We start from the raw sequence: 26,942 nt of genomic DNA on the forward strand, positions 1-26,942 counted from the left end.
GTCATTATTTTGGTACCATGTGGATGAGGGAAGTAGAAGTTGACACAAAGGATTGACGTGTCATATATGCTTCCTGATTTCTGGAGAGAAAATCTGGCACTATCCTATTAAACTGTCTTTAGCCTTTTCACCTGGAACTTTGAAGCTGTGGACACTGTCATCCAGAAGATCAAGGCAGATAAAGTGTTCAGGCAATAGGTGCTTCAGAAATACTACCAAAAATCTGTGATGTAAATGCTAAAGTCATTCAAGATGCTTCCGTCATTGATTGCAAACCTGTCATTCTCATTCATGACTCCTAATTGACCAAAGTGGACAGAGAAGTGCTGACCCAACATACTTTACAAAACAAGAAGAGAAGCAGAGATGGAAAAAAGGTCTCAGTCTTGCAACCTTTGGTATTGGCCTGTACAACATCATTGTCCTTCTCAGTGAAATTGTTGGAGAGCTACTAGAAAAAGTAGCATTTTCTAAAAAAGCAGTTGAGACACCAGCTTCTGATTAAATGTTGACAAACATTAAGTTGAAGGTACTTGTTGAAAACTTGTTGAAACAGGACAACTGGTAACGTTATACAATAGGAGAATAAATGCAATGAGAAACATGCACTGCATTCAGAATGCATCCTACGTTGCTTCTTCTGAATCTAAAGCAGACTGAATTCAGAGTGGACTGTTCAGCTAATCTATGTGATTTAGCTATAGGAATTTAACTCTTCTGCTGTAGAGTCTTTTTAATGGTACTTTTTCCATTCTCAAATACCAATACTAGCTATCGTAAGCTATTCTTTGACTTGGCATTATTAATTAATTCAACCTCAAACGCATTAGGTGTCTCTGCCAAGAGTACCTCCCTGGAGGATGACTGTTATGCGGTGACATTATTTTTTAAGCCTAAATTTTTTTTACTTGCTTTGTAGACTGTGTGTATAGGGAACATTTCTCTACTGCTTATATACTCCTGAGTACCACTTACGTTTACAGCCTTACTGAGCTAGTGGCTGGGCTGTTCAAGGTGTCTCCTTCCTTTATATGCACCTGGGAAAAAGCTAACCCCTCAAGGGAACTGTGGCAAATATAGCTCAGGCCCCATCGCCTGAGCCGTGGGAAATGGGGGCTTGTGATTTCTGGAAGGGTATTTCCTCCCAGGACTTGGGGAACAGCCAGAGCAGGGGCCCATGGTGCTAGCTGAAAACCTCAGTCTTACTTGGTCCAACATCCCATGGTTTGCAGCGATGAACAAGGCACAGATTCATCTGAATAGCTGTACAGCTGCTGCAGCTGCTGCCCCGAGCCTTGCTTTCCACGAGTGTGCCCGCCTCCCCATCCTCTTGTTACTCACACCCTAAGGACTGCAGCCACAACGAACAACAGGATACAAAAGATTTCCTAGCAAATCTGGCACAAACACGAGCTTTTGCCAGACCTGCCCCTGTGGCTGGCTGTGTAACGTTTTGGGTGGGTTTTGCACGCTCAAGCTGTACACACAGTTAACTGAAAGCACACCTTCATTAGGGCACGGGCGCTACTGAAAACCATCCTGCCCATGGGCTGGGGGCAGCTCCTTCGTCCTCGCTGAACATCATCCTCTGCGGCTCTGCACGCAGCCACCTGCGTAGCAATTGGACCCTCGGGTCACATCCAGTCTTATGGCAACTGACGTGTGCTTTGTCACCCAGGGCTGGGATACAAAGACCCCCCTGCTCTGTGAAAGCTCCAACTCTGCACCAGGGCAAGGTTCAGGGTTGGTTTTTGATAACGGGGGAAGCAGGATAAACAGGGAATGGGATGGTTACTGGTACAGTGTGGAAAACTGGGCATGGCTGCCATCTCCTGGTGCACGGGGGTGTCTGGGACCCTTTACAAGGATGCTGGCTGAAGGGATGTTCCTTGCTGCAAACAGCTCCCAGAGTCCGGCTCTCAGCAACCCCCAGAACATACCCATCGAAGATCAGGACACTGACATCATTCCCACAGCTGCACACAGCATTACTCCAGGTCAGTACACAGCATCCTTGGACATCACATTGCAATAATAAGAAACAGATTACCATTAAACAATGCAAAGACACACTCCAGGCCCTTGCAAATACAAGGGGGATTTTCAAAGCACGTCATGCTTCCCCACACCCCCCTGCCTTCTCCTTCCCCCACTTGCTCTCTCTCCCTCATGCTGGTACTTGGAAACCAGGACAGAAAGGAGCTTCAGGGTCTTAGAGTCCAGTGCCCTGCTACTTGCCCCTTTAGGAGTTTTTAGCCTAGATGTATTCATGTCCAACATTGTCCTCTAGCTCGAGTCATTTTTTCTCCCCTCCCTGGTGCTGACCCTTTGGTGTTTCTATGAGCAGAAATTTCATTATTTAATCACATATGTATTAAATATTTGCAGTGATGGAAATCAGATTTGGTTTGCAGAAGAAACGTGGAGGGGTTTGGCACCGAAGAGACTGTTCTGACAATGCCAGCAGTGATAAGCAGAGTCTCAGAAGGGGAAGGAGAAAGCAGGTTGCTGCAAGAGCCGAGGTCAGAGCAAAAGGGTAGGCACCAAACTGTGGTAAGTAATTTGAAGGCTGCCTTTGGCTTTTAAACCTATGACTTTTGTCATAGGCAGGTTTCCCTTCAGGCTTCCAAACCAACACCAGATACAGCTGAAAGACCATTGCTGTTGCTGCTGTTGTCGTTATTATTGTGAAGCAGACCAGTGGAAGGACTGATGTGACTGTCAAAGGTGCAGGGCTAATGCTGACAGAGGTCACCTTCCTGCCTAGAAGGGGCCCGTCTCCTCACACGGGCGAGTGCACCCAAGTTCCAGGGCAGGGAGGATGTTGATGTCTCCACGTTATAATCTTGTTATTAAATCACAGTTAAGAACTATCCTACTCTACAAGCTGGAACAGTGTTTTTACCAGTCCAGAGGGACAGAAGGAGGTGAGAGCAGACCCGCTGTTCTGCGGTTACCTCTATAGCCTAGCAGTGTGGTAGATTCACCTCTACAGCCTAACACACCAGTAAGGGCACAGCAGGGATACAGTAGATTACAGGTTCACTCTGGCCGCTGAAACTGGTGTAAAAAACTTCACTGGGCTGTCTTGGAACTGGCATGCTTCCAAACGGACCAGAGGAAAGTTTGTCCTCCTGCCTTCAGTGGGAAAGGGCTGAGCCTTCCGTGAAGAATCATACACACCGGCTGACTCATAAAGGTGAGTGTGCGCACTTCAGTTAATCCAGGCACTTCTGTGCAGCTGAATGACTTGGTGATGCCCAGAGCTGACACCAGCAGTAGCAGAACTGTGACCCACAACAGGGATGGGGATGCCAGAGACCTCTGCTTCATTATGCCCCGGTGTGCAGCTGTAGCAAGAGACTGTCCCCAGGAGGAGGTGTGACGGGGAAGGTGGAGGCAGCAACCTGTGACTGAAGTGTTCACTTCAGAGTCAAGGCTCCACTGTGAGTACGTCACCATCTCTCACACTGCCTCGTTCATCATTTCTGCTTTATCAGGTGTCCTCTTGCTCCCTTTGAGATAGCCCTACACATTACAGGACCGTCACCGCTGTAAAGTTCTTGCCTAATGGGCTAGGATTGCTGCAGTGGGTGTCTGCACAGGGCTGTGCTTGCTGGTTTATGTCCTTTTTCACCTCCCTATATTTACAGTATTAACTTTCTGACTCTTGCTTCCCAAACAAATGTTTTAATTTGCTGTCCCCTGTATTTATGCGGTTTTCTGTCCAACTTTTTGTTTGTTTGTTCCTCCTTTGTAGAAGAGCTAGTCAGTCTTGCTACGGGTCCCAAAAGAGAAACACAGCAGCAATGGGTTCCTGAAAGAGAAATACTAGGGAAGAGAAGAACAAAGTGAGAAGGTGCAATACTTCTCATCTGACACAATCACAGGCCCCAGCTCTCTTCAGCTCTTCCTAGGCCAAATGCGGTTTCTGAGTATTCAGTAGCCCTTTCTGAAGCATAAGCAGCTACATTGCTATTCTGAGAAAGGAAATGAAGCAGGTTCTTGGAGATAGCTGAAAGCAGGAACAGCATTTTATGGATGCTTGAACAATTCCAGCTGGAGTGTGATCAAGGTCCCGTGGCCCTACCCCAGTACAAGTGAGTCCAGACAAGAGGGGTGAACCAGAGATATACCCATTTGCTCCATCCTTTCCAAAGTCAAAGTCTGACTGCATATTAATTTTAAAGTACAGAAACATAGTGGCACCTGCCAGAATTTTTTGGTTATTTCATGTGAACTAGCAATGTGTCAGTAATTTCCACACTGCTACGGGTAAAGCCTGCTTGGTGCTATGCTAAGCTGTGAGCAAGATTCTATGATGTTTAAGTATTTCTGGCAAGAGACACAGATTGGTCTTCAGGTCTTGCAGATTTTCTTAAAATATAAGAGCTTCCATTTTGTACTGGCCATGGATACTACATATTGTTGTATAGCTTTGTGCTGTTGTACTTAGTAGATTCTCAGATGGAATTCAGCTAACTTCTGTGGCATAATGAAGTTTCAAAGTAAGACACAAAGGAAGGTGTTTGTAGATATATATATGTTGATTAGGCTCAAATCGAGCTGCCACGTTCCACAGCAGACCAGTAATTTACAAGTTACGTTGCGGAATGATTATGGACCTTGGTGTACTCAGCTGCATGTTGATCAAGTGATTTGATTTCTCCTTAAGGAAATAAAGACTTAACACTAAAATGGCCAGAAAGAAAGCATATGATATCCAGCCTGAGGTCCTGGACAGGGGGAAAAAAACTTTAGTCATGCTATACATTGCTTGGAGTAATTTTATCTGGTTAATGTAGGAAACACTCACCAGCCAGCTGCACTCAGCTTTAGGTACTCTCTTAGACAGCAGGAGCTGGAGCTGCTTCCTCAGCTTGCAACTTTTCTGGCTGTCTTGATTGTCTGCTAAACATCCAGAGACTGACATGGCCAAAGGATGCCATAAGCCTTAATCAGCTAGAAGAGATAGGCAAGGTTCCTACCAGCCCCTGCCTTATTCTTCAAATAATCATTTGTGCCTGCATGTTGCAGATCCCGGTAGCGGCACATTCTCCGGTGGGATCACACAATGGGCCTCCTGCTTGGAGCGGTTGAGAATCGTGAAACATGGAGCTCCCAACATGATTCATTCAGATGTTTTGCATTATTTGCAGTGCAAACTGAAAACTGCTGCGAGGCCCAGCACACCTGTATCTTCTTTTTGCCTTCTGCCTGTAGAGAGAGCTCAGAGCTTTCAATACCTCTTACCTCACCATTCCACTCAGTGTTTCCAGCTGGAAAAGCAGAGACTTTTTGCTGCGTTCCCCAGGTTGCAATGAACAGCTAGGACTCCAGAGTGTGGAATTACATGGGAAGGGTATGTGCCGAGGAACAGAACAAGAAAAGCAAAGTTTTCACAAAGTTGACATTTTCCCTTTTATTCTGTTGTTTCTACAGTCATAAAAAATAGGGAGAATAAAACCTTAAAATGAAGCAATATAATCCTTAGCAACATAATTGTATTATATTGTAATAAAAGCAGTAATATTATAATATTACATAAGTACTGTAATAGCATAAAGTATTTTTTGAAACATACACACATAGCCATAAAAGTGATCTTCATAAAAAATTCTCAAAAGCAGAATACATTGCTCCACTTCCTTCTTTGGAACAAATCAGAGCATGAAAAGTGTTACTCACTGGCCTCTCACGAAGGTACTCAGAGAATCTAATTGCAGGATCAGCAGACATTAAAGGCCTGGTCCTGGGGCATGGTCTCCATCCCCACTGGACTCTTGGGAAACCTTGTAAAGACCCAGAGCACTATGTCCTGGCTGCCTGACTGCATCATCCACACTTCCTGATGGCTTCTCATGTGCTCCTTCTGCTGTGTCCAATACTTAGCAATGCCTAGCCAGTGGTAAAAGCCTTCTCTAGTGGCAGGATGAAGCTCATCGTTCAAGGCTGTTGCAGAAAAAACTACTAGGGAATGGGTTTTCCAGTCTTGAAAATAACGGTTTGATGCACAGAGTAAGCTTGAAAGCATGCTGCTGATGCTTGTTAGTATTCAGTTCCCTGGCAATGGAGGAAGCCCCTAGCAGGAGGAAAGAATGCAAGCATTAAAAATTAGATGCCAAAAACTTAACTTGTCTCTTCAGTATAATCCAGAGTTTGAAAATACATCAGAGAAGGCTCTGACCTATCTTCAGCATGTTAGGTAATGTCCCTTTGGGCACAGCTTTCCAGACAACAGCGTAGCACCTCAGAATTTACTGTGCCATGTAAACCCCTCCTAGAAAGACAGACCACTCAGAAACAGGAGCATTTAAAAGGCGGCAGTTGCATAGCTGAACGCAGGGGAAGTGGAGCTAGATCCTGTGGGAAGGCAGAATTTCGGGGGTTAGAAAGACCTTCTAGAGGTGTCTAGTCCAACGAACAACACGTTTGTGGTGTGGATAACTCCAATGCTAGATCTGGTAGCTCAGAGGGAAGTTCTCAGTGTGTCCAGGGATGGTCTGACAGCCTCTGTGGGCACCCGTTGCAGTACAGCACTGCTGTCAGGGGAGACTTTCTCTTTCTGCCCAGTTGGAATTTCCCTTGTTGCAGCTTGTGCCTATTGCCTCATTTTCTCTCTGTTCAGCTTTGAGGAGAGTCCGGCTTTGTCTTCACTGCCTTTATGTAGTGGAAAACTGCAGTTAGATCCCACTTATCCTTCTTTTCTTTAGGTCTAAACCAGCTGGTTCCCTCAGCAGGGCAAGTGCTCCAGCCCCCTATTGCAGTGGCACTCCACCAAACCCTCTCTGGTTCCTCAGCGTCTTATACCAGGGAGGCCAGGACTTGAAATAACGGTGTGTATTTCTCTGAAGCATGTTGCTGGGACACACTCTCCTCATTACACCTCTGCATAATTAGTACAATGGGGCTGGGTGTTCACAAGGGCTGAGCACCTACTCCTTCCCATTCCTTCTACGGAGGGTCGGTGGTTGGTCAGAACTACTGATAATGCGCCTTACTCAACTTCATTTTAGTGGTGGCTTGAGTTTGGCTGAGACAGCAAAGTCATGGAGCAAGTGCCTGACTACCAGCATGAGTGTCCCGGTGCCAGCTTCCTAGCCACCAGCATTCTGCAGTAATCCCACGGGGTTGCCAGGGCACAGGGAGGGACAGGTCATTTGTTAGCTGGCTTTTTAAAACCAAGAACTGAAGGGCATATTTGCCTTGTACCGCTGCCCAGGGAACTGTGCTGAGTCAGCTGGAGTTTGTCAGTACTCACAAGCATTTAGCAGACAGCTCTGTTCAGCTCCCTGCTAAGCATCACACTCTGCATTTAATTGTGCATCAGCTGCTAAATTATTTAATCATCTCAGACATTAGGGTACTCAGGAAGGCTGAAAGCCAAGGGAAAAATGTCTCCTAAACAGTTACATTGCATTAACTACTTAGATCAGCTGATTGGATGATGCCACTGACTGTGCATCCTTCACCTGAATGTCTTAGACAGAATTAGAAAGGTCAGTTCCTGAGGTATTAAAAGACCTACATAAAGTTTGGGATGGATAGAACTAAAATGAAGTATATGAAGCGTATACCTTTTCCTCATCAGAAACAGAACAAGGCATTCATAGCATCCTACAAACAGCTTAGTTTTTCTTCTTCTAGGCTTTAAGCTCCTGCCTGTATTATGTAGTTCTGTGCATTCCTTCCTCTGTCTCCAGTGGTCCATTCCACTAGCCCCAGTGCTACATATTGGGACCAGTCCAAGCAAGAACTTGCTTGCCCCACAAAGGGTGACTGAGCCAGCAAGTTAACTCCAGTCCTAGTCCTCTCTCCTGTTCAGTAGACCACCTTCTCTTTCCTATATAGTAGGATATCAGACCATACAAGTAACTTCTGCAGTTGTATGGATTGCAAGAAATGGGGAATGCAGATCTATTACACAATACTCTTACGCGTAAGCTTTGATCCTGAAAGGGAATCCACCCATCCAGGCTTTTGAACTTGCTCAGAACTTAAATCAGTGGCCCTGTCTTGGGAGGCAAAAGGAGTGTACTTGAATCATGTTTACACAGCTGAAGGAGCTTTCGGGATTGAATAGCTCCGGTAAGCTGCAAGCTAATGAACTTGTGGCTGATCCATGTAAAGGCTTAAAATTATTTACCCTTTCCTTTGTAAAAAACGCTGAGAGTATGTATTGCTTTTAGTATTGCTTAATCTCTTCTCTACTCCTGGCCACAAAAGCACAATGTAACAACAGCATAGCCCCTTGGCAATCTCTTGCCCACTTGGCCCTCTGTTCATGCAGCATCAAGCCCACGCTTGTTTTTCATACTATTGTTTCTGCCCACACCATTACCAGGACCCGCCAAACCTCTTTTTCCTAGGATTTTGCATTACTTTTCACTCTCAGCATTTTATTCAAGTGCCTACTAACCAAAAGGATATGAGACAGCTCTGTTGAATTCAGAAAGATGTATGAAGCGAAGCTCAAGGGCCAATAATCACCTTGTCCATGTTCGTGTGCAACAAATGTTTTCCAGCAGTAACTGTAGTCTGAGAAGAGAGATACTCAGTCACTCCTGATGAAAGACATGCCCATTTCTTTCTGCATGAATATTTTAGCGAGTCACTTTTTTCTCAGTAAAACAATGCTAAATGAAGATACTAATCTGAGGGTATTCACACAAGGGAGCAATGATGACTTGCAACTACACAAATAAGTTAGTGGAAAGAGGAACCAAAACTCTACAAATAGCAATAGGTCGAAAAAGGAGAATTGCCGGAGTGAGAGAGATTACTACAGAGGCTTGGGCAACCCGTGTCACAGATAGCACACCAGGACATAAAGCCAGAGCACATTGGCCAAGGGAGAAGTAATCAGTGAGTGGCAGGCTGCTTCGCTGGTAGGGACTGGGAAGGGAAGTGGCACATGCAATCAGGGCTGCTCAGGCATGTCTTTTGGCAGACTTGCACTTGATCACAGAAGCTTTGGGTAAGACAATAAACTTCTTGCTTCAATCATTAATCTGTCTGACTTATCTCAATGATCAAGGAAAACCTGGAGTGAACACCCTAACATTTAGCAGTTCATATTGATCTTAGTGTTGATAGGATGGCCGGAGCTCCTGTTAGTGCTCTGGTGGTGTAATCCCAGAGACAGATTCCCCAAGATAAGCAATGTCCCTTAAGTTCACATTTGACATGGTAGGTTTTGTAGCCGCACACTCCAGTAGTAAGTACCCAGGCAGATATGTGAGAAAAATCTCTTCAAATGTTCATTACTTTCTGTAGCTACTTGTCTGGACTATTTTTATAGCCAAACATTGACAGGCAAGGAAGATGCACATACAAAAAGACATACATGGAAGACATGTAATCTGTGATGCATCATCTGAAAGTCTCTTTTAGATACGTCTCCTTCTTTTCTCCAGCTATCAAGGGAAACCGCTTACTTGCTGCAGTTGGCAAGCTGATTTGCATATATAAGCTAAGAGGGATGGGTTCTATCTCTATCTTATGGGCAGGCTTTTTCACTGTACATAAAGAAGGCATGGATGGCTAGAGAAAGACATAACTGTCCTTGTTCAGATTTGGCAAGAGGAAATGACCATGCTGGTCCTGCTGCTGTATGGGACTGGGGAAGAAATAAGGCAGAGGAGAGTGGCATTTTTGCACTCTCTAGTCCTCTCCAATGCCAGCCATCACTGCTATTACAAAGCACAACTGCTTGAGAGTGCACATAATCCCAGAACTTTCCATCCAACCTAGACAAAGCCAAAGAGTAGTTGAGTTACCTGCAAGATTCATGATACGTATAGCGACTCCTGTCAGTGCCAGGTTCCTGAGACCTTGCCGGTTACGGATATCCAGGTGCTTGAACAGCTTGGCTGCATATATTTCCAAGGTCACATTGGGATGTACCCTCAGGAAGTCCAGAATTCTTTTGGAGCATTTCCCACAGGGCGTAGTAGATAGGACCCAGGTGATGGAGCAAGAAACTGATGGCGTGGCCTTGAAACAATTTTCCAAGAAGTTGACTTCAGCATGTTGGCTAGAATTGTTTGAGCACCAGTTCCTCCAGATGGTACCTCTCCTCCACCTGATTTCATACAGCAGGTAGACCACTTCTGGATGGTGATCAGGCAAATAATTTCTTTTGAAGTCATTTGGCTGTATCTTCCACCTGTGACAAAAGTACTAGCAGTGCAATCATCCCAACACTTCAGTGATGTTTGATCACATTGTGCAACTCTCAACATCAGCCAGACCTCCCATTCTCAGCCTTTCCCATCACAAATGAGCAGCTTGGAGAACTGCAGTCTAATGATCTAACCCACAGCACCTCCTTGCAAGATGTTGGGAGTGTAAGCAATCCCATCACCACTCTCAGATCAGAACTGGTCAAAGTAGTAAGATAACTGGAAAGGACGATCAGGGAACAGGATGGTAAGAGGAAAAGAAAGCACAAGGCTTCTTAGCTTTGCCTGTCTCTAGAAATTGCTATTGGTCCCAGGCAGCACATGGTGATAGAGCTGTAAGTCTTACCCTTGGTTGCTCCTTCTGGGTGCAGGATCTATAAAGAAAAGATTTGTGAATCACTTGGGATAGTAGATCAGAAAACAAAATTTCCTCTGCACCTTCTGTCCCGGGCACTTTCAGTCTATACACTCCCTGCACAGTAGGATAGCCACTCTGGGATGCAGGAGTGGTGGAGTTCTACCTGGGAACTCACGGTTGTTTAAGCTATGCTGTACATGAACCCTTGCTCAATTTAACACATTAGAGTTGATTGTGATCTCACTCAAGTTTAACTTCACTGGTTTCAGCAGTACCATGTCTGCTTTTCCCTGACTAATTGAAGAGCAGAGTCAAATATCTTCTCCCTTTGTATCTTCCAAACACTTCTACTAGGCAAAACTTTAGCTATTTTCCTGTTGGTACTCCTAATGTCAATCTAGACAAAAACATTTTCACAGCCAAGGGTTCCTCCTTTTCTTAGTATGAAACTGTTTCAAAAGCTGATAGAGGTTTTATCAGTGGCAAGGAAAAAATACCAGTGCAGAAAGGAGGGTGATTTCTAACAAATACCTGTGGGGTGGCATCAGAGACCTGTCTAATTATACACACTGTATCTCTCATAGTGGCAAAGAAGCTTGACCCTATGACTCCTTCATACCTTCCCAGCTGAAGTTTCTAGATGAAAACAATTGCAGATGATCAAAGCTAGTTATTTCTTTTGTAAAAGTCCATCCATGGCAAACTTAAGGAACTGAGAACACTCGTTTTGTTGAAGAAAATAATTAATTTGCTTAGAATTAAATACTAAAGGCACTTTTCCATAGCTCTTGGCTCTTCAAATGAGGACTTTTGAAATATACCCAGTGAAATTACATTTCAGCAGGAATAAAATAGTCTTCCACATCAACAGAGACCTGATCAGCTCCTTGCACAACCTTATTGCACTGATAGTTTAAAAGGCATTTTCTAGTTTTTTATTGCATTAAAAACAAAATAAGTGAAAAGATAAGCCAACTAATTTACTCCATTCTTAATTGCCTTTGAGATCTCTTTCCACATCAAGAGGTCTTTTGGCTTTTGAACTCTTCCTGCCTAATGTCACATCAGGGTTAACATCAATATTTTGAAGCTGAACCTAAGACTCAAGGTAGAGTAATGCATTCAAACAGATAACACCCACAAATCCACACAAAGTGTCTCCTGTGTACCTTCACGTGCCAACACACACATTTGTCTGTACCCACCTGTTCCTTAGATATAACTACAGTAAATAGCTACACTGAACATGGAGAAATAGACCAGCTTTTCACACACATGTACTTACCTCTGTCAGTGACAGCAGCCATGGGTAATTCTCAATCTGCCACCTCTTGGATGATGGATGCGCCTTTATTGGTCGTATGTTTGTTTCGGTTTCTATTCCCAAAGACTGAAATCGGGGTGTCAGTAATGTTGCTCAGCCGAATATTTCCTCATGGTGACTTGCTTTTACGCAAATGAACTATCCCACTGAGTGAAACAGAAAGTAAGATCCTGGAAAAAAAAAAAAAAAAGACTGCAAAAGAGTGGGTCTGGGGATGTAGATAAAGTTGCCTGCTAGAAGCTGGAGTTATTTGATGAGCTGTCTTTTTTGCAGTGCAGGACTGGAATTGTAATTCTTTATTACCGCTAGCCCCCGAGCAGAAAAGTAACTCTTCTCTGGTCACCCCAATGCACCAAGAGAGAAAGAGCATCTACACAAATGGCATTAAGTCACATAGCTGTGGCGTGGCAGACAACTTTTCTGGCACTTAGATATATCATCAGAAAGTTGAGCAGAACCAGGTGGAGTGGGAAACAGACGTCATCTGCAAAGGCTTGTGCTTTTATGGATCTCCAGCAGGTGGTGACGGTTACTGCCATTTCCCTTCATGGGACCATTCTGTGGAGTTCCAAGGACCACTCGTGCACCCTTGAACCTCAAGCAAGGAAGATCCTCAATGTGTGTGAAGGCACATTTACAGCTGTGGGCAGCGACTGGGGAGATGCTCAAGCTAACTCGAAGCAAGCTGCCCAGCCTCCAGGAGAACTATGGTGGTGGATAGCTTATTGTGGGGGAACACCCAGATATTTATGAAACTTCACAACAGAGAAGAGCTCTGTACTCATGTGGACGCCTTGGAACCAGGACCTGAACCAGCATGTGAGTATCTGCAGAAGCTATTAGTCATGGCAGTGCAGTTCACTGGTGTAAAAGGAACAGACTTTTTCCAATGTCCTGAGAAATCTGCTCAACATTGTGCACTGGGCCTCACCTTCCTGTGATCCATTCTGTAACTCACACAAGGTGCAGCAAAAATTATTTCCCATTTCACCTGAAAAACGAGTGAAACAATGCTATGCTAGTTGCTAGTGAGAAGCTTTCCTCTGGCTGACACACCCCAAACTGGCTTGCAGAACAAAAGGATTACCAAAGAATTCTTCGCACGGCTTAGCTAGAAATGGCTGTGCTAAGTCAGTTTCTGTCAGAATTCCCCCTGGTTTTGTGACACAAATATTTTGTGGCTTGATGCAAGCTGCAGAAATAGATCCCTGGTGAGCCACCATCCAGTAATGCACGCTCCCTGAGAACAAAGCCGTTGCCTTCCTCAGTGCCAAGTCTGGCTTGGGACTGTGAAGCCAGGAGAGAGATTTATTTGTACCCTCTGCGGCCAGCCCTCAGTATTGCATTGTCAAAAAATATTCAGTTCCCTGCAAGGGCAAAGCAAACAGAAGTGAACACGAACAGTGGAGTACAGGCGCAGGAGGAATTCGGGCACTGGCAGGACTCGGTGAAGGAGGAGCCATGGCTATCTGGCAGCGCAGTGCCAGCACAGGATCTGCCTTCGGGGCCTCTGCTGCTGCAAGGTCACCGCTGACTTCACCCCACAGAATTGTTCCCTAGCTGTTGCATTAGTTCATATCTGAGGAAAAGTGAATGGGATCAACTCACTCAGAGGCTTCTTGAAACAAAAAAATGTTTTACCAATGTGTTTTGGAGTTCATGGACATGATACTCAGTAAGGCCAGAAACGCATCAACACTAAAGTATTCTCTTCATTTCCGTCTCTTCGCAGCAGATATATACAAACATGCAATTGTAAATTAAGCTTTGAGATGCTTAGTCTGAGCTGCAACAAATGGCTTGATTAGCAGCAGTACTCAGTAGCAGTAGTTCCTGGTATAAAATCAGCCATGAGCCAGAGAAAGCAGAGACACAAAAAATCAGTCAAAGCAGAAGCAGGGAATTTGCAGTGCAACACTTCCAGGTGTTTCCAGGAAGTTGAATATGCTCTATGAGATGGTTGGAAAATGGAAAGGGGGGGAAAAAAAAAAAAAAAAAAGAAATGCCATTCTGTTGTTCCTCCTAGCCTAATATGAGGAGAGGAATCCCTCTCAAATCTGGCAGCTGGTTTAACCCTAACAAAATCAGGAAGACAAGGTTACCTCACAAATGAATTTTCATGCTTCTAGAACTTGTACAGCCCGTCTATGGGGACCAGACTTCAGAGGATGATGATAACCTCCAGAAGGGTGGTATATCTGGGTGGGAAAATTTTCTTGGCCTTTATGAGCAAACAGCAGTAACCCAGTATGCCTTTAGGTTGCTACATGTCCGTAGCAAGGGTCACATATATGTGTTGGACCTCATATTACTCAGTGTGACCAAAATATTTTCTTCTTTTTTTCCTCCTGTTCTTACGATGTAGTGTAATTTAGTTTAGCTTTGCAACTATGTTGTTTTTTCTTTAATCACTATGGAGAGATTGCTAACCAACTTTAGTTGTGTAATTTTATGGCAAAAGGGAAAGAGTCATCTAAAACTTGTGGTAGATGAGGAGACTGTTGTATAGGTAACTATTGAAACAAACTTGGACTCTCCACGTAAGGGAAGTAAATTGAGGTTCAGTGTGCAGTCAGCTGTAACTATAGGGTCAACTATTGTTTGAGACCTCTTAGAAGACTCTAAAGTACCTGTAAGGAGCATGCGTGACATTTATTCAACATAGTACCACCTACTGAATGAGTATGTATGATTTTTCTGAGAAATATAATGCATAAACATATGTGTGGACTACAGAATTTTGCATGAATGAAACATATGGCATGCAGGTCAGGTGGAGTGAGCCCCCGTGTATCCAATGCAATAAAGGAATGCCTGCTTCTTAATTCTATATTGGTGTTAAGGAGTTTTCTTATTCCCATTTTCAGTGACACTGTCAGTTATCTCCCCTTACAGAAGTTGCTTAAGATAATAGTAGAGATAAATGTGAAGGTGGTTTGTAATGCTGAGCTGTTGGTAACATCTGAATATATCTCATCCACTCCAACAAATGGATATTTTTTTAAAATAACCACCACCCTCATATGCATACCTCCTGAGCATAAATGCATTTTAGAGGAACATACACAGCAAAGGGCTCACAGAACGGTGGGTGAACATACACTCACTCATAAGTCTTTTAGCCACCAAGTTCCTTAGACCTTCAAAATAATATTCCTTTTGGTGGTAGTAGAGCCATGCTGTATACAGATGACCAGATTCACAGTTTCTTCAGAACACTTTGCAGAGGGACTCCAGGACATACACTAGGTGAGAGAGAGGTGGACAGAGCAACAGGGAGCTAGCTCAATACAGATATCTCCTGGGAATAACAGCCCTGCATGACATGTATTATTACATATGCATGTCGTATTTGCATGATATATATGCATGCATACATGCATGACAGTATTACAGTAGTGGCATCTACTGGATGTGCCACCCCTTAACTGACCTCACTGAGCCAGCTTTGTCTTGAGAGAGCAGGCACGTCTTTTGCAATTTTTCTCAAATGTCTTTTGGTTTATCTGACATTCGGAACCCAGGAGGTACATCTGGTCATGCCAACCCCAGCGTCACACTGAACAATTTTACTCAGCATAAAACACAAATTTGAACTGAGACAGAACTTATAGAAACAGAAACATGTGGAAGAAATTAGGAAAGACAGGCAGGTTAGAGAGAAGAAAGAGAAGCCCAGAAGAAGGGAAGTTAAAGCAGACACCATAGAAGACAAAAAGTGACAAGGTTTATATCAGCCATAATCCTAATTTGCACATGTCTGAGGATTTTACAGGTACTGAGCTTTCTATTCTCTGGCTGAATGATCTACTGGAAAGAGGTGAGAATCACCTGGTGGGAGTCTGGAAACAAGGGGGAAGGCAAAACTTAGATGTGACTAAAAGCTTGGGGCTCATGCCACAGAGGCTTAGATCTCAGTCTCCACTTACAAACTGGCTCCTGGACTTAATTTGTAATGGTAAATTTTGTGTTCAAGTGTTCTGCTGCGGGGGTATTTGACAGTGAAAGGAAAATCCACTGTATGTTTGTTTGGATTTAATGGAGTTGTCTCAGTAGATATCTACATTTTTATGGGGGAAAAAAAAACCACTCAGAGCCTTTGGAGGTTTACTCTGTGAACTTTAAATTTTAAAAAGAGCTAAAATGTGTCTCTGTGTGTCTATGAATATATATGTACAAGTACACACTCACACAGATATTTACATATTTGTGTATGCATAATAATGCAATAATGCATATAAAAACAAGTTGTAGATACAGAGATACACGTCCTTAGCAGCATATGAGTTTACAACTCTGACCCATAAGCACACCCACCCATGGCCTTTTTATCTCTCCTCATACTTCTACTTTCCTTTCCTCTGCAGGTTACACAGCTGCATCATACTTCACTGAGGCTCTCGTTCAGTTTCCATATGTGAAAACTGAAACGTAAGAGGTAAGATAACTGATGAAGCCCTGATAATGCTGGGTGAGCTTTATGAGTCTGACTCTGAACAATGAAGTGGAATGGCAGCCAGCCATGAGGGTGTGTGGGCTGAGCCCTGACCCAGGCAAGGTGGAGAACAGGTAGTTAGTGGTAAGGACTTACCTGTGTGCTTACCTCAGTAATAATTTTTCTTAGCTAAACAAAACATCCTAATATCCTTGTAATCTAATTTTTTCATATTAATTGGTGAGGCTATATAAATCAGAGAAGCGGATCAAATATATTTCATGGGGAGTCAGTGTGAAAAAAAGAAAAGCTGCAAGTGACCGTATCTGTATTTTGGAATATGATTTTCTACTCTGAGCAGTCTTTCTACAGCCATCTCACACTACTTTGCATCACAGAAGTGCTGTATTTTTATCTTTCTGGTTTTGCCACATTTCTACCTCTTCGCTTCAATGTATGTGCTGCCAAAGCACTTGGCAGAACAATAAATATCCCAAACCCAGTGGACATCCGAGTGTCCATACTCCTTTTGAGAGGCTGAGTCTGGCATACAGTCATCACACAACTGGCATGGTTTTAAATAGCAAGGGGAACAACAAAACCTGGTGGCCTTCACTTGAGAGAAAGCAATGATTCATCTGTTCCTTTTCTATTACTTGTACTGGAGAGAGTGTTCAGAGTAGCTCCAGGAACTTTCAGCACTGAGCTATTGCTCAATGGCAGCCATATGGTTAAGCTCTCCCCAGAATTCACCTGTAATCTGTAGCTCCCATGGGAGGTTGTCCTAGTTTCAACTGGGAGAGAGTCACATTTCTTCTTAGTAGCTGGTGCAGTGCTGTGGTTTGGATTTGGTGTGAGAACAATGTTGATGACACGCTGATATTTTTATATATATTATATATATATATATCCAGTTGTTGCTGGATGATGTTTATCATTATCAATCAAGGACTTTTCAGTTTCTTGGGTCTTGTCAGCAAGAAGACTGGAGGGGCACGGGAAATTGGGAGGGGACATGGCCAGGATGGCTGACCTGAACTAGCCAAAGGGATATTCCATACCATATGACACCATGCTGAGTATATAAACTGGGGGAAGAAGAAGGAAGGGGAGAGACGCTGGGCGTTATGGCGTTTGTCTTCCCAAGTAACCATTAAATGTGATGGAGCCCGGCTTTCCTGGGGATGGCTGAACACCTGCCTGCCCATGAGAAGTAGCAAATGATTTCCCTGTTTTGCTTTGCTTGCATGTGGGGCTTTTGTTTTACCTATTAACCTATCTATCTCAATGTGGATAACTGGCTAGCTGAAAAAGTTCACATAGACATAGTCCAGCTGGCTGGACAAAAATGCACATCGCTCTCAGCTTATCTGAAGTAAAGCAAAAGTTACACAATAACAGGAAGATTGTGGTGGGAAAAGAATGTTGCAGGTGGGAACAGATAACTACAGAAGAGAAACTAGGGGCGGGCTTGGTAGTTAGGCAACTAACCAATAATGAGCTTAACTTTTGTAATATGTATGAGCTGATTATAACAAGGCATAAAAGGTGACTGTAAGGGACAATAAACGAAGTCTGCTGATCACTCATATTGAGTGACTGTGTCTTCCCTCTGTCGCGACATCTCAATCCATGAGTTTCCTCACTTTCACTCTTTTGATCCTCTCTCCCATCCCACTGTTGGGGGTAACGAGTGAGTGACTGCGTGGTGTTTAGTTGCTGTCTGGGGTTAAACCACAACAGAGGTAGAACCTCCACCAAAAGTAGAAAATGTCCCCCAGAACGAGGCATTAGAACTGTTGGGCACCATCAAGGATGGAGTCAATTTTCTTCACAGCAGCCTGTATGGTGCTGTGGTTTAGCCTGGTGACCAAAGAGTGTTGATAACACACCAACTTTTAGCTATTGCTGATCAGCACTTGCACGGTGTCAAGGCTTTCTCTGTTTCTGACTTTGCTCCCAAGTGGGTAGGCTGGGGATGAGCAAGGTGTTGGGAGGGAGCACAGCTGGGGCAACTGACCATAGGGATCTTTCATGTCACCTCACCATATGCTCAACAATAAAACTCAGGGAGATTTTTTCTGAAGTTGCTGTTGCTTGGTCACTGGCTGGTCATCAGTCTGCTGGTGGTGAATGACTGCCTCTGCATCATTTGGGATGTCTTCTCTTTTTTTCCCCTTCACTCATTAAACTGTCTTTATCTTGATGCATGAGTTTTCTCACTTTTGCCCTTGTGATTCTCTCCTCCATCCCATGGGGCAGGGAGAGGGGAGAGCAAGCAGCTGTGTGGTGCTTAGCAGCCTGCCAGGGTTAACCCACCTCACCATCTTATGTCCACAAGTAGGCTAGAAATCCACCCTACTGGGCTATCCACAGGTAAGCTGCTAAAGAGATCTTGTAAGATCTTCAAAAGACTCCAGAGACATGGGGTTGCTCTGCCAGGATCTTCATGATTCAGGCCCTATGTTACTATGTAAGTGGTCTCTCCATCTAACATCCAGCTAACATCCCTTCTCCTGTCACTGGCATGGAGCAGGACAGTGAGATAGGAACCTGTGCGTTTAAGCAGCAGTAAGTTCTTTATGTATTCTTTATAGCAGAGGCAGGACAACCTTCAGGGGACTGTCCATCAGTAGTCTTCACAGTTTTGAACTTGAACAGTCATGGCATGTGGTGCAGATCCAGGGGACACATGGTACAGCTGTGAGATAACCCTTTGAGGGATAAGATTCAAAGAATGCAGCTGAAGCAGTGGGTCCTGGCTACCTTTTTCCAGGTTGAATCTGTTGTGTAGGCCAGTCAGCAGTGCAAGGAGAAGCCGCACCTGCTGCAGTGATAGTTATGGATTGTGTTATTTGCGTCTGAGTAGATCTTAACAGCAGTGAGGGATTAAAAGGTGGGTATGGGGCTAAGCAGTGTTTGTGAGCAGCAGATGCCAGAAGTGGAAAACAAATGAGATCGGAATCAAGATGTATCAGGGAACTGTGAGGGTGGGAGGGCAGACCTTACACCCCAAAATCCACCTGAGCTGTCATGGTTCTCTCAGATGAGTACACCCAACCGTAAATGCTCATCAGATCCAGCTATGAAAGTGGCCTGAAAACAATCTCCAACTACCCAGACAGGCTTGTCCCTGGTGCTATGGATTAGGCATTTGCTGATCAAGATGTTGCTATGGAAAGACCTCACTGTGGGGTAGACCCATAATCCAGATGGTAGTTGTAAGCAGATGGAGTTACGGTACAGTGTCTCAGCAATCTGCCCTGTCACAATTTTCCTGTCTTATGTTAGAGAAGTCATACATGATGCTGACAGAGAAGCCCTGCCAGATCTCACTACTACAGTTAAGACAGATTGCTGATTTGGAGGCTGACACAGTTACTGCTTGTCTTGTAAGACAGGCAGGGCTGCAGGATGAGGAACATACCCATCTGCACGCCCTTTGCCACAGCCTACTGCCCAGTCCACAATCCATCTTCTTTCATCAGAGACACTTAAACTGAGACTCTCTGCCTCCCACCACCATGGCTAAGGTTCAAGGATGAACGGACTTCATTTGGCAGGAAAACTGCTCTTGGTTTAACCAGATACATGGTAGCAGTGGATGCGGTGTAAACAAGGCGATGCCAGTGCAAAACACTGTGGCTCTGCATCACATCTCTGGGGCTGCAGGTCAGGAAGCAGAGCTGAGCCAGATTCCCAAAGCCACTTTGGGGAGATGAAACTGGCTGCTCCCTGGGTCTTTTCAGAGCTCCGGGATGCCACCAAGTGACCATCCAGCTGCACAGGCGGAGTGGCCCATATAGAGAGTGCTGGCATAAGAGCTCTTGATCTGAAGGAAAGAGTCCAGGCCAAAACAGTGATGGAGCTCAAATTCCTTCAGTGCCCGAGAGATCTGAGCCTCAGCAGAGATGCTGTGGGGAGGGAGACAGACAACAGCTAGCAGCAATAGCAGCAACTTTATCCAGTCAGGAAACAAACTGTGAGAAGAGCAGTTGTCATGCTGTGTGACAGGCAGGACACTGGCTTGGGCTGGAGCTGGAGAAGATGCGAGCAAACCAGGTAGACAGAATGGGGTGCTGGAGGAGGCCTTACTCTACATATCATCCATAACCTCTAAATGGATGAGCTTAAGCACAAATTTCAGTCCACAGGAGACTAAAATGTCACATGCCTCAAGCAGGGAACAGAAAGTGCAAAGGGACTAGCAGTGACCATAGAGGTGCTACTTGGGACTGGATTCAGGACCTTCTGTTTCTCTGTACATGCCAGCTACAACATATCCAAGTACAGAACACCATGCTTCAGACCCAGGATCTTTTTCCCAGCCTCATATGCATGTGCCACATGGTTAAATGGCAGTGCTCCAGCCAGCTATGGCAGCAATAGGAGTGTTCTCCTGTTTCATGACTTGGCTTTTTGTTTCTGCCAGTTCAAGAGAGATGATTTCTGATTTCTAAGTTACTATTGAGAAATACTGCTTAGCTGCATCATTGATATTTGGCCTATCAGGTCTTATTTGGTATGTTTGGTTTTGCTATTACATTAGATACAGCATTCTGTATTTCATTTCCTTGTTCTCCCTCCACACACACCCCCCCTGGGGAGAACCGAACTGAATGTGAGGTCTCTTCTTGCTTACTGTTTGACCACAGACTGTTTTACTAGGCAAATGTGACTCAAAAAGAACAACTTGAAATAAAAATGTCATCACAGTGTTATAGATAAGCAGAATCTAGACAATTGACCAGGTGCCCAGAGCCACCGTTTTGTGTGACCAAGTCACAGCCACTCTTGCCAGACACTGCTAGGATGCTGCAAGGGCCAGCTGCTCCCTAAGGGAAGGGGAGTCCCATCAAGCAAGATAAAGCAGAAAGCAAGGAAGGAGCCTGATAGCCAGGGCCCATTCCAGTGTACCTAAAAAAAGAGAGCAGGGCAGGCCTAGGGCTAGCAGCCAGGATCAACCAGGAGTCCAGATTTTCAAGCAAGTTACAATCATAGAATCATAAAATCATTTAGGTTGGAAAAAAACTTTAAGATCATCGAGTCCAACCATTAACCTAACACTGCCAAGTCTACCACTAAACCATGTCCCCAAGCACCACATCTACACATCTTTTGAATGCCCTGGACAGCCTGTTTCAATGCTTCACCCCTTCAGTGATGAAATTTTTCCTAATACCCAATCTAAACCTCTCCTGGTGCAATTTAAGGCCATTTCCTCTCGTCCTGTCGCTTGTTATCTGGGAGAGGAGACCAACACTCACCTGCCTGCAACCTCCTTTCAGGCAGCTGTAGGGAGCAATAAGGTCCCCCCTGAGCCTCCTTCTCTCCAGGCTAAACAACTGCAGTTCCCTCAGCTGCTTCACATCAGACTTGTTCTCCCAGCCCTTCACCCGCTTTGTTGCCCTTCTCTGGACACGCTCCAGCACCTCAAGGTCTTTCATGTTGTCAGGGGCCCAAAACTGAACACGGTATTTGAGGTGCAGCCTCACAAGTGTGAGTGCAGGGGGAAGATCCCTGCCCTGGTCCTGCTGCCACACTATTTCTGACAGAAGCCAGGATGCTGTTGGCCTTCTTGGCCACCTGGGCACACTGCCAGCTCATGTTCAGCTGGCTGTTAACCAACATCACCAGGTCCTTTTCCCCCAGGCAGCTTTCCAGTCACTCTTCCCCAAGCCTGTAGTGTTGCATGGGGTTGTTGTGACCCAGGTGCAGGACCTGGCACTCCTCCTTGTTGAACCTCATACAATTGGTCTCAGACAATCAGTCCAGCCTGTCCAGATCTCTCTGCAGAGCCTTCCTGCCCTCAAGCAGATCAACAGTCCTGTCCAACTTGGCATTGTCTGGAAATTTCCTGAGGGTGCACTCGATCCCCTTGTCCAGATCATTAATAAAGATGTTAGACAGAACTGGCCCCAGTACTGAGCCCTGGGGAACACCATTGGTGACCGGTCACCAACTGGATGTAACTCCATCCACCCCAACTCTTTGGGCCTGGCCATCGGCCAGTTTTTTAACCAGCGAACAGTACATCCATCTGAGCCATGAGCAGCCAGTTTCTCCAGGAGAATGCTGTGGGAGATAGTGTCAAAGGCCTTACTTACTAAAGTCTAAGTAAATGGCATCCACAGCCTTTCCCTTGTCCACTAAGCAGGTCACCTTGTCATAGAAGGAGATCAGGTTAGTCAAGCAGGACCTGCCTTTCATAAACCCATGCTGACTGACCTTCATCATCTGGTTGTCCTTCTGCACATGCTGTGTGACAGCACGCAAGATGATGTGCTCCATAACCTCCCGCAGCACTGAGGACAGACTGATAGGCTTGTAGTTGCCCAGATTCTCCTTCCTGTCCTTCTTGTAAGTGGGCCTCCCATTTGCTAACCTCCAGTCAGCCGGGACCTCCCCAGCTGGCCAGGACTAATAAATGATTGAAAGTGGTTTGGTGAGCACTTCTGCCAGCTCCCTCAGCACCCTTGGGTGGATCCCGTCCAGCCCCATAGACCTGTGTCTAAGTGGTGTTGCAGGTTGCTGACCATTTCCCCTTCGATTATGCAGGCTCCATCCTGCTCCCTGCACCTGTCTTCCAGCTCAAGGGGCTGGGTACCCGGAGAAGAACTGGTCTTACCATTAAGAACTGAGGCAAAGAAGGCATTAAGTACCTCAGCTTTTTCCTCATCCTTTGTCACTATGTTTCCCCTCACACCCAATGAAAGATGGAGATTCTCCTTAGCACTCCTTTTGTTGCTGATGTACTTATAGAAACATTTTTCTTGTCTCTTATGGCAGTAGCCAGATTAAATTCTAGTTCGGCTTTGGCCCCTCTAATTTTCTCACTGCATAACTTCATGACATACTTGTAGTCCTCCTGAGTTGTCCAACCCTTCTTCCAAAGGTCACAAACTCTCCTGTTTTTCCTGAGTTCCAGCCAAGGCTCTCTGTTCAGCCAGGTTGGTCATCTTCCCTTCCAGCTTGTCTTCCAGCACATGGGGATGGCCTGCTCCTGTGCCTTTAAGGTTTCCTTCCTGAAAAATGTCCAGCCTTCCCGGAAGCCTTTGCATTCAGGACTGCCCCCCAAGGGACTCTCTATCAGTCTCTTAAACAGGCCAAACTCTGCCCTCCAGAAGTTCCAAGGCAGCAGCCCTGCTGATCCCCCTCCTTACTTCCCTGAGAAAGGAAAACTCTTATTTTATGACTGCTGGGCTCAAGACAGTCTCCAGCCCTCACATCACCCACAGCTCCTTTATTCACAAACAACAGGCCCCTCGGGGCACCTTCCCTAGTTGGCTCACTCACCAGCTGTGTCAGGTAGTTACCTTGCACACACTCCAGGAACTTCCTAGACTGTTTCCTCTCTGCTGAACTGTATTTCCAGCAGACATCTGGTAAGTTGAGGTCCCCTGTGAGGAGAAGTGCTAGCAATCATGAGATTTCTCCCAGCTGCTTATAGAATATGTCATCTGTCTCTTCGTCCTGGTTGGGTGATCTATAACAGACTCCCACCATGATATCTGCCTTGTTGACCTTCCCTCTGATTCTCACCTATAAACACTCAACACTATCATCACCATCATTAAGCTCTAGACGATCAAAATACTCCCCTAATGTCGCAGCACTCTCCAAACTATCAAGCTGCAACAAGGTCTTTTACCATCTCATGGCAACATACTCTTCATGCCAGTCCCTCTGGTGCCTTCTCCTCATCTCTCCTCACCCAGGGTGCGTGTTCTTTCTTCTCTCTGCTTCTTCCTCCTCCCTTCCTTGACTGCTCTCTCTTCCTTGGCTACCAACCACTTAACAGAAGCAGCCACACACCCCCACCCCACCGCCCACCCCTGAAGCCAGCCCAGAGCTGTATATTATCAATGTTAAGTAACTCAGATTCATCCCTCTACACCCCAACACACAGGGCTACCCCACTGCCTCTCCTTCCATGCCTATCCCTTCTGAAGAGTTTATAGCCATCCATTGCAGCACCCCGACTGCACAAGTCATCCCACCATGATGGCAATTATATCATAGTTTTCCAGCTGTGCAATGGCTTCCAGCTCCTCCTGTTTGTTGCCTGTGCTGTGTGCACTGGTGTAGATGCATTTCAGTCGGGCTATTGATCTCACCATCTTTCTGGGGGCAGAAGCCCTAATTCCTACGTAACCATTCTCAGGCATGTCCATGGTTTCTAACACATCTATAACTCTTGTGTCTTTGCTGCCACATGGGCTCCATCACCTACCTCCACTGAGAAAACAGACCAAAGGACCTCACTAGCACACCATCGCTCAAACATTGGCATGCTGCCCCCAGGCTTTTCTCTAGTAAGTCTGATTTTATCCCTTTCTCCCTTCAAATCCAGTTTAAAGCTCTTTCAATGAGCCCTGCTAACTCCTGCACAAAGATCCTTTTCATCCTTTGAGACAAGGGTACCCCGTCTGTTCCCAGCAGGCCTGGTGTTGTGTAGACCAACCCATGATCAAGAAGCCCAACATTCTGCTGGTGACACCAGGCTCGGAGCCAGGTATCAATCTGCTGGCTCTTCCTGTTTCTTCCCTCATCACTCCCTGCAACTGAAAGGATAGAGGAGAACACTACTTGTGCTCCCGATCCCTCAACCAGCTGTCCCTAGGCCCCGAACTCTCTCCCGATTGCCCTTGGACCTCTTCTTGCAACTTCATTGCTGACTACCTGAAAAATCAATAGTGGACAGCAATCTGAGGGCTGTAGCAGGGTGGGAAGCTTCCTCTTCACATCTTTAACCTGGGCCCCAGGGAGGCAGCAGGCTTCCCTAAGAAGTGGGTCCAGTCTGTGTATTGGGCCTTTTGCTCCCTTCAGAAGGGAGTCTCCTATGACAATGGCCCATTTTTTTCATTATGGAAGCAGTTTTCATGCAGGGTGTATGCCGAAATAACCTCAGTGACGCCTCCATGCTAGACGAACCATCATTCTCATTATCGTTCGGTTCCACTTGCAGAGCCTCATACCCGTCATGCAAGGGCACCTGGGCAGGTAGGGCAGTCCCAGAGGAGACGTGCCTGCTGCGCCGAGCAGTGACTTGTCGCCGTTGCCCCCTGTTCCCTACGGCACCACGTTCAGCCATGTGGAGAGAGGACAGGGAACCTCCGTATGACGCGTCCCGTCTGCCCGTCGGGCCTGTCTCAGGGAAGGTAGGGTGTGATTCCAGCAGTCTGTCTCTCTCTCACGCTCCCTGATACTGCTCAGCCTACTCTCCTCCTCCCGGCGCTCTGTCACAAAGCGGAGGAGTCGCTGTCCCTGGGTGCACTCCCACCACTGCACTCCCTGCTGCTGTCCCGTGCGGGCGTAAGAGCAGGGCACAGCCTGCAGCCTGGCACACGGGTGGCTTTGTGCTCCCACTGGAGCTCTGTCCAGGCAGCAGTGTCCATTGTAGTGGGTGCAGAGCCTGCAGAGGCCATGGCTTTCTGCCAGGTGGGTACCATTGCTTCCTCATCAAGCCAGCAGAGCTTCAGCATCCTGCAGTGCAAACTGCCATGCCATGCTCTGGCTCCTGCAGGGTGCTCCTGGTCACTAGGGCTTCCCAGGGGCTTCTTTTATAGGTGGTGGTGGGGCTTGGCCACCATTGCTCCTGGCCCTACCCAGGTTCTGTCAGTCACTGTGGCATCAGCTACAGGGCCCTGACAGCTCTCTCAGCTCCCCCTGAGGTTCCCCAGGTTCAGGAACCTGCCCTGTGCACCATGCTAGATCCCTCCACTGACCATCACTCACCTTGGTGACTGAGTCCAGACTTTCAGGCAGGTTGATGCTGATAAGCCAGGTCCTAAGTCCTAGGTCAAGCTGGAAAATCAATCCTCAGGTCAGGATCAGGTCCTGTGATGGCAACCAACGTCACACACATACAGACACAGTGATCACTGGGCTTGTCCATAGAGATGAGATAGGTCTGAGGTCAACCCAGTTCACAGGTCAGGAAAGAGATCAACAGGATCCACGGCTGGGCATGGGCATAGGCATGGGCATGAGAGATGGAGACAAGCACACCCATGTCATAGCTCAGACAGGGACTAACGGCACGACCTGAGCTTAAATGGAGCTCCTGGGCCATCTATGGGCAGTGTGTCAGTGGAAGCCCCAGGTGATGGTGGTCAAGGCAACTAAGGTTTTTTTAATGCCCTCAGGGCCCTGACAGACACAAATCATAATAATTGTCTTGAGGTTTTATTGTGAAAAAACCTGGGGTTCTTGCTTGCTTGTGACATAGGAATGTCACAGCCTTGCTTTGGCCAAGAGCTGGTTACAACGCAAGCAGGGGCTGAGCGTGGTAAGCCAAGGCCAAGAGGACAATGTAAACAAGAGCTATGCACAATGAGCCTTGGCACAGACAGTGGATCAATAAGCGACAGAATCATCCCCAAAGTTGCTGGGAAGGTATGTTGTGATATCATTTGACTGGCAGCCTGTGCCAACACCTAGCTACAAAGATGTTCAGCAGCCGAGATTGGCAGGGGACACTTGGTCCGCTTCATAAACTGAGCTTCGCAGGTTCACATTGTCCGTGTTTCTCTTTCCCTCATAACAACTTGTGTGATCAGTTTTATCTGTCTCTGTAAAACCAGCTTGAAAGCATTGGCTCCTGAACTTTTAAGTTGCAAAGACTCATATCTAAACAAG

At 45.9% G+C, this 26,942-nt stretch overlaps 1 protein-coding gene across 5 annotated transcripts; it reads right to left on the reverse strand.

The window, feature by feature from the left end:
* Positions 1-143: 143 nt before the first annotated feature.
* APOBEC1 (apolipoprotein B mRNA editing enzyme catalytic subunit 1) lies at positions 144-26,138 on the reverse strand. Of its 5 annotated transcripts, XR_008747792.1 has the most exons (7): positions 26,040-26,138; positions 11,828-12,036; positions 10,531-10,558; positions 9,780-10,168; positions 8,420-8,538; positions 5,254-5,436; positions 2,020-3,831 (listed from the first exon to the last, which is right to left on the reverse strand). XR_008747792.1 is itself a non-coding variant. In XM_055808215.1 (6 exons), the coding sequence occupies exons 2-6, from the start codon at positions 11,847-11,849 to the stop codon at positions 1,999-2,001; spliced, it is 573 nt and encodes a 190-aa protein (XP_055664190.1). In that variant the 5' UTR covers positions 11,850-12,036; positions 26,040-26,130; the 3' UTR covers positions 144-1,998. The 5 variants fall into 5 exon arrangements, 4 of the variants coding, with proteins under 4 accessions (XP_055664190.1, XP_055664187.1, XP_055664189.1 ...); XM_055808215.1 differs by lacking the exons at positions 2,020-3,831; positions 5,254-5,436 and adding an exon at positions 144-2,013 and having other exon boundaries at positions 26,040-26,130; XM_055808212.1 differs by having other exon boundaries at positions 2,020-5,436.
* Positions 26,139-26,942: the final 804 nt, after the last annotated feature.

The sequence above is a fragment of the Falco peregrinus genome, chromosome 6, assembly GCF_023634155.1.
Source record: "Falco peregrinus isolate bFalPer1 chromosome 6, bFalPer1.pri, whole genome shotgun sequence".
Lineage (NCBI taxonomy): Eukaryota > Metazoa > Chordata > Aves > Falconiformes > Falconidae > Falco > Falco peregrinus.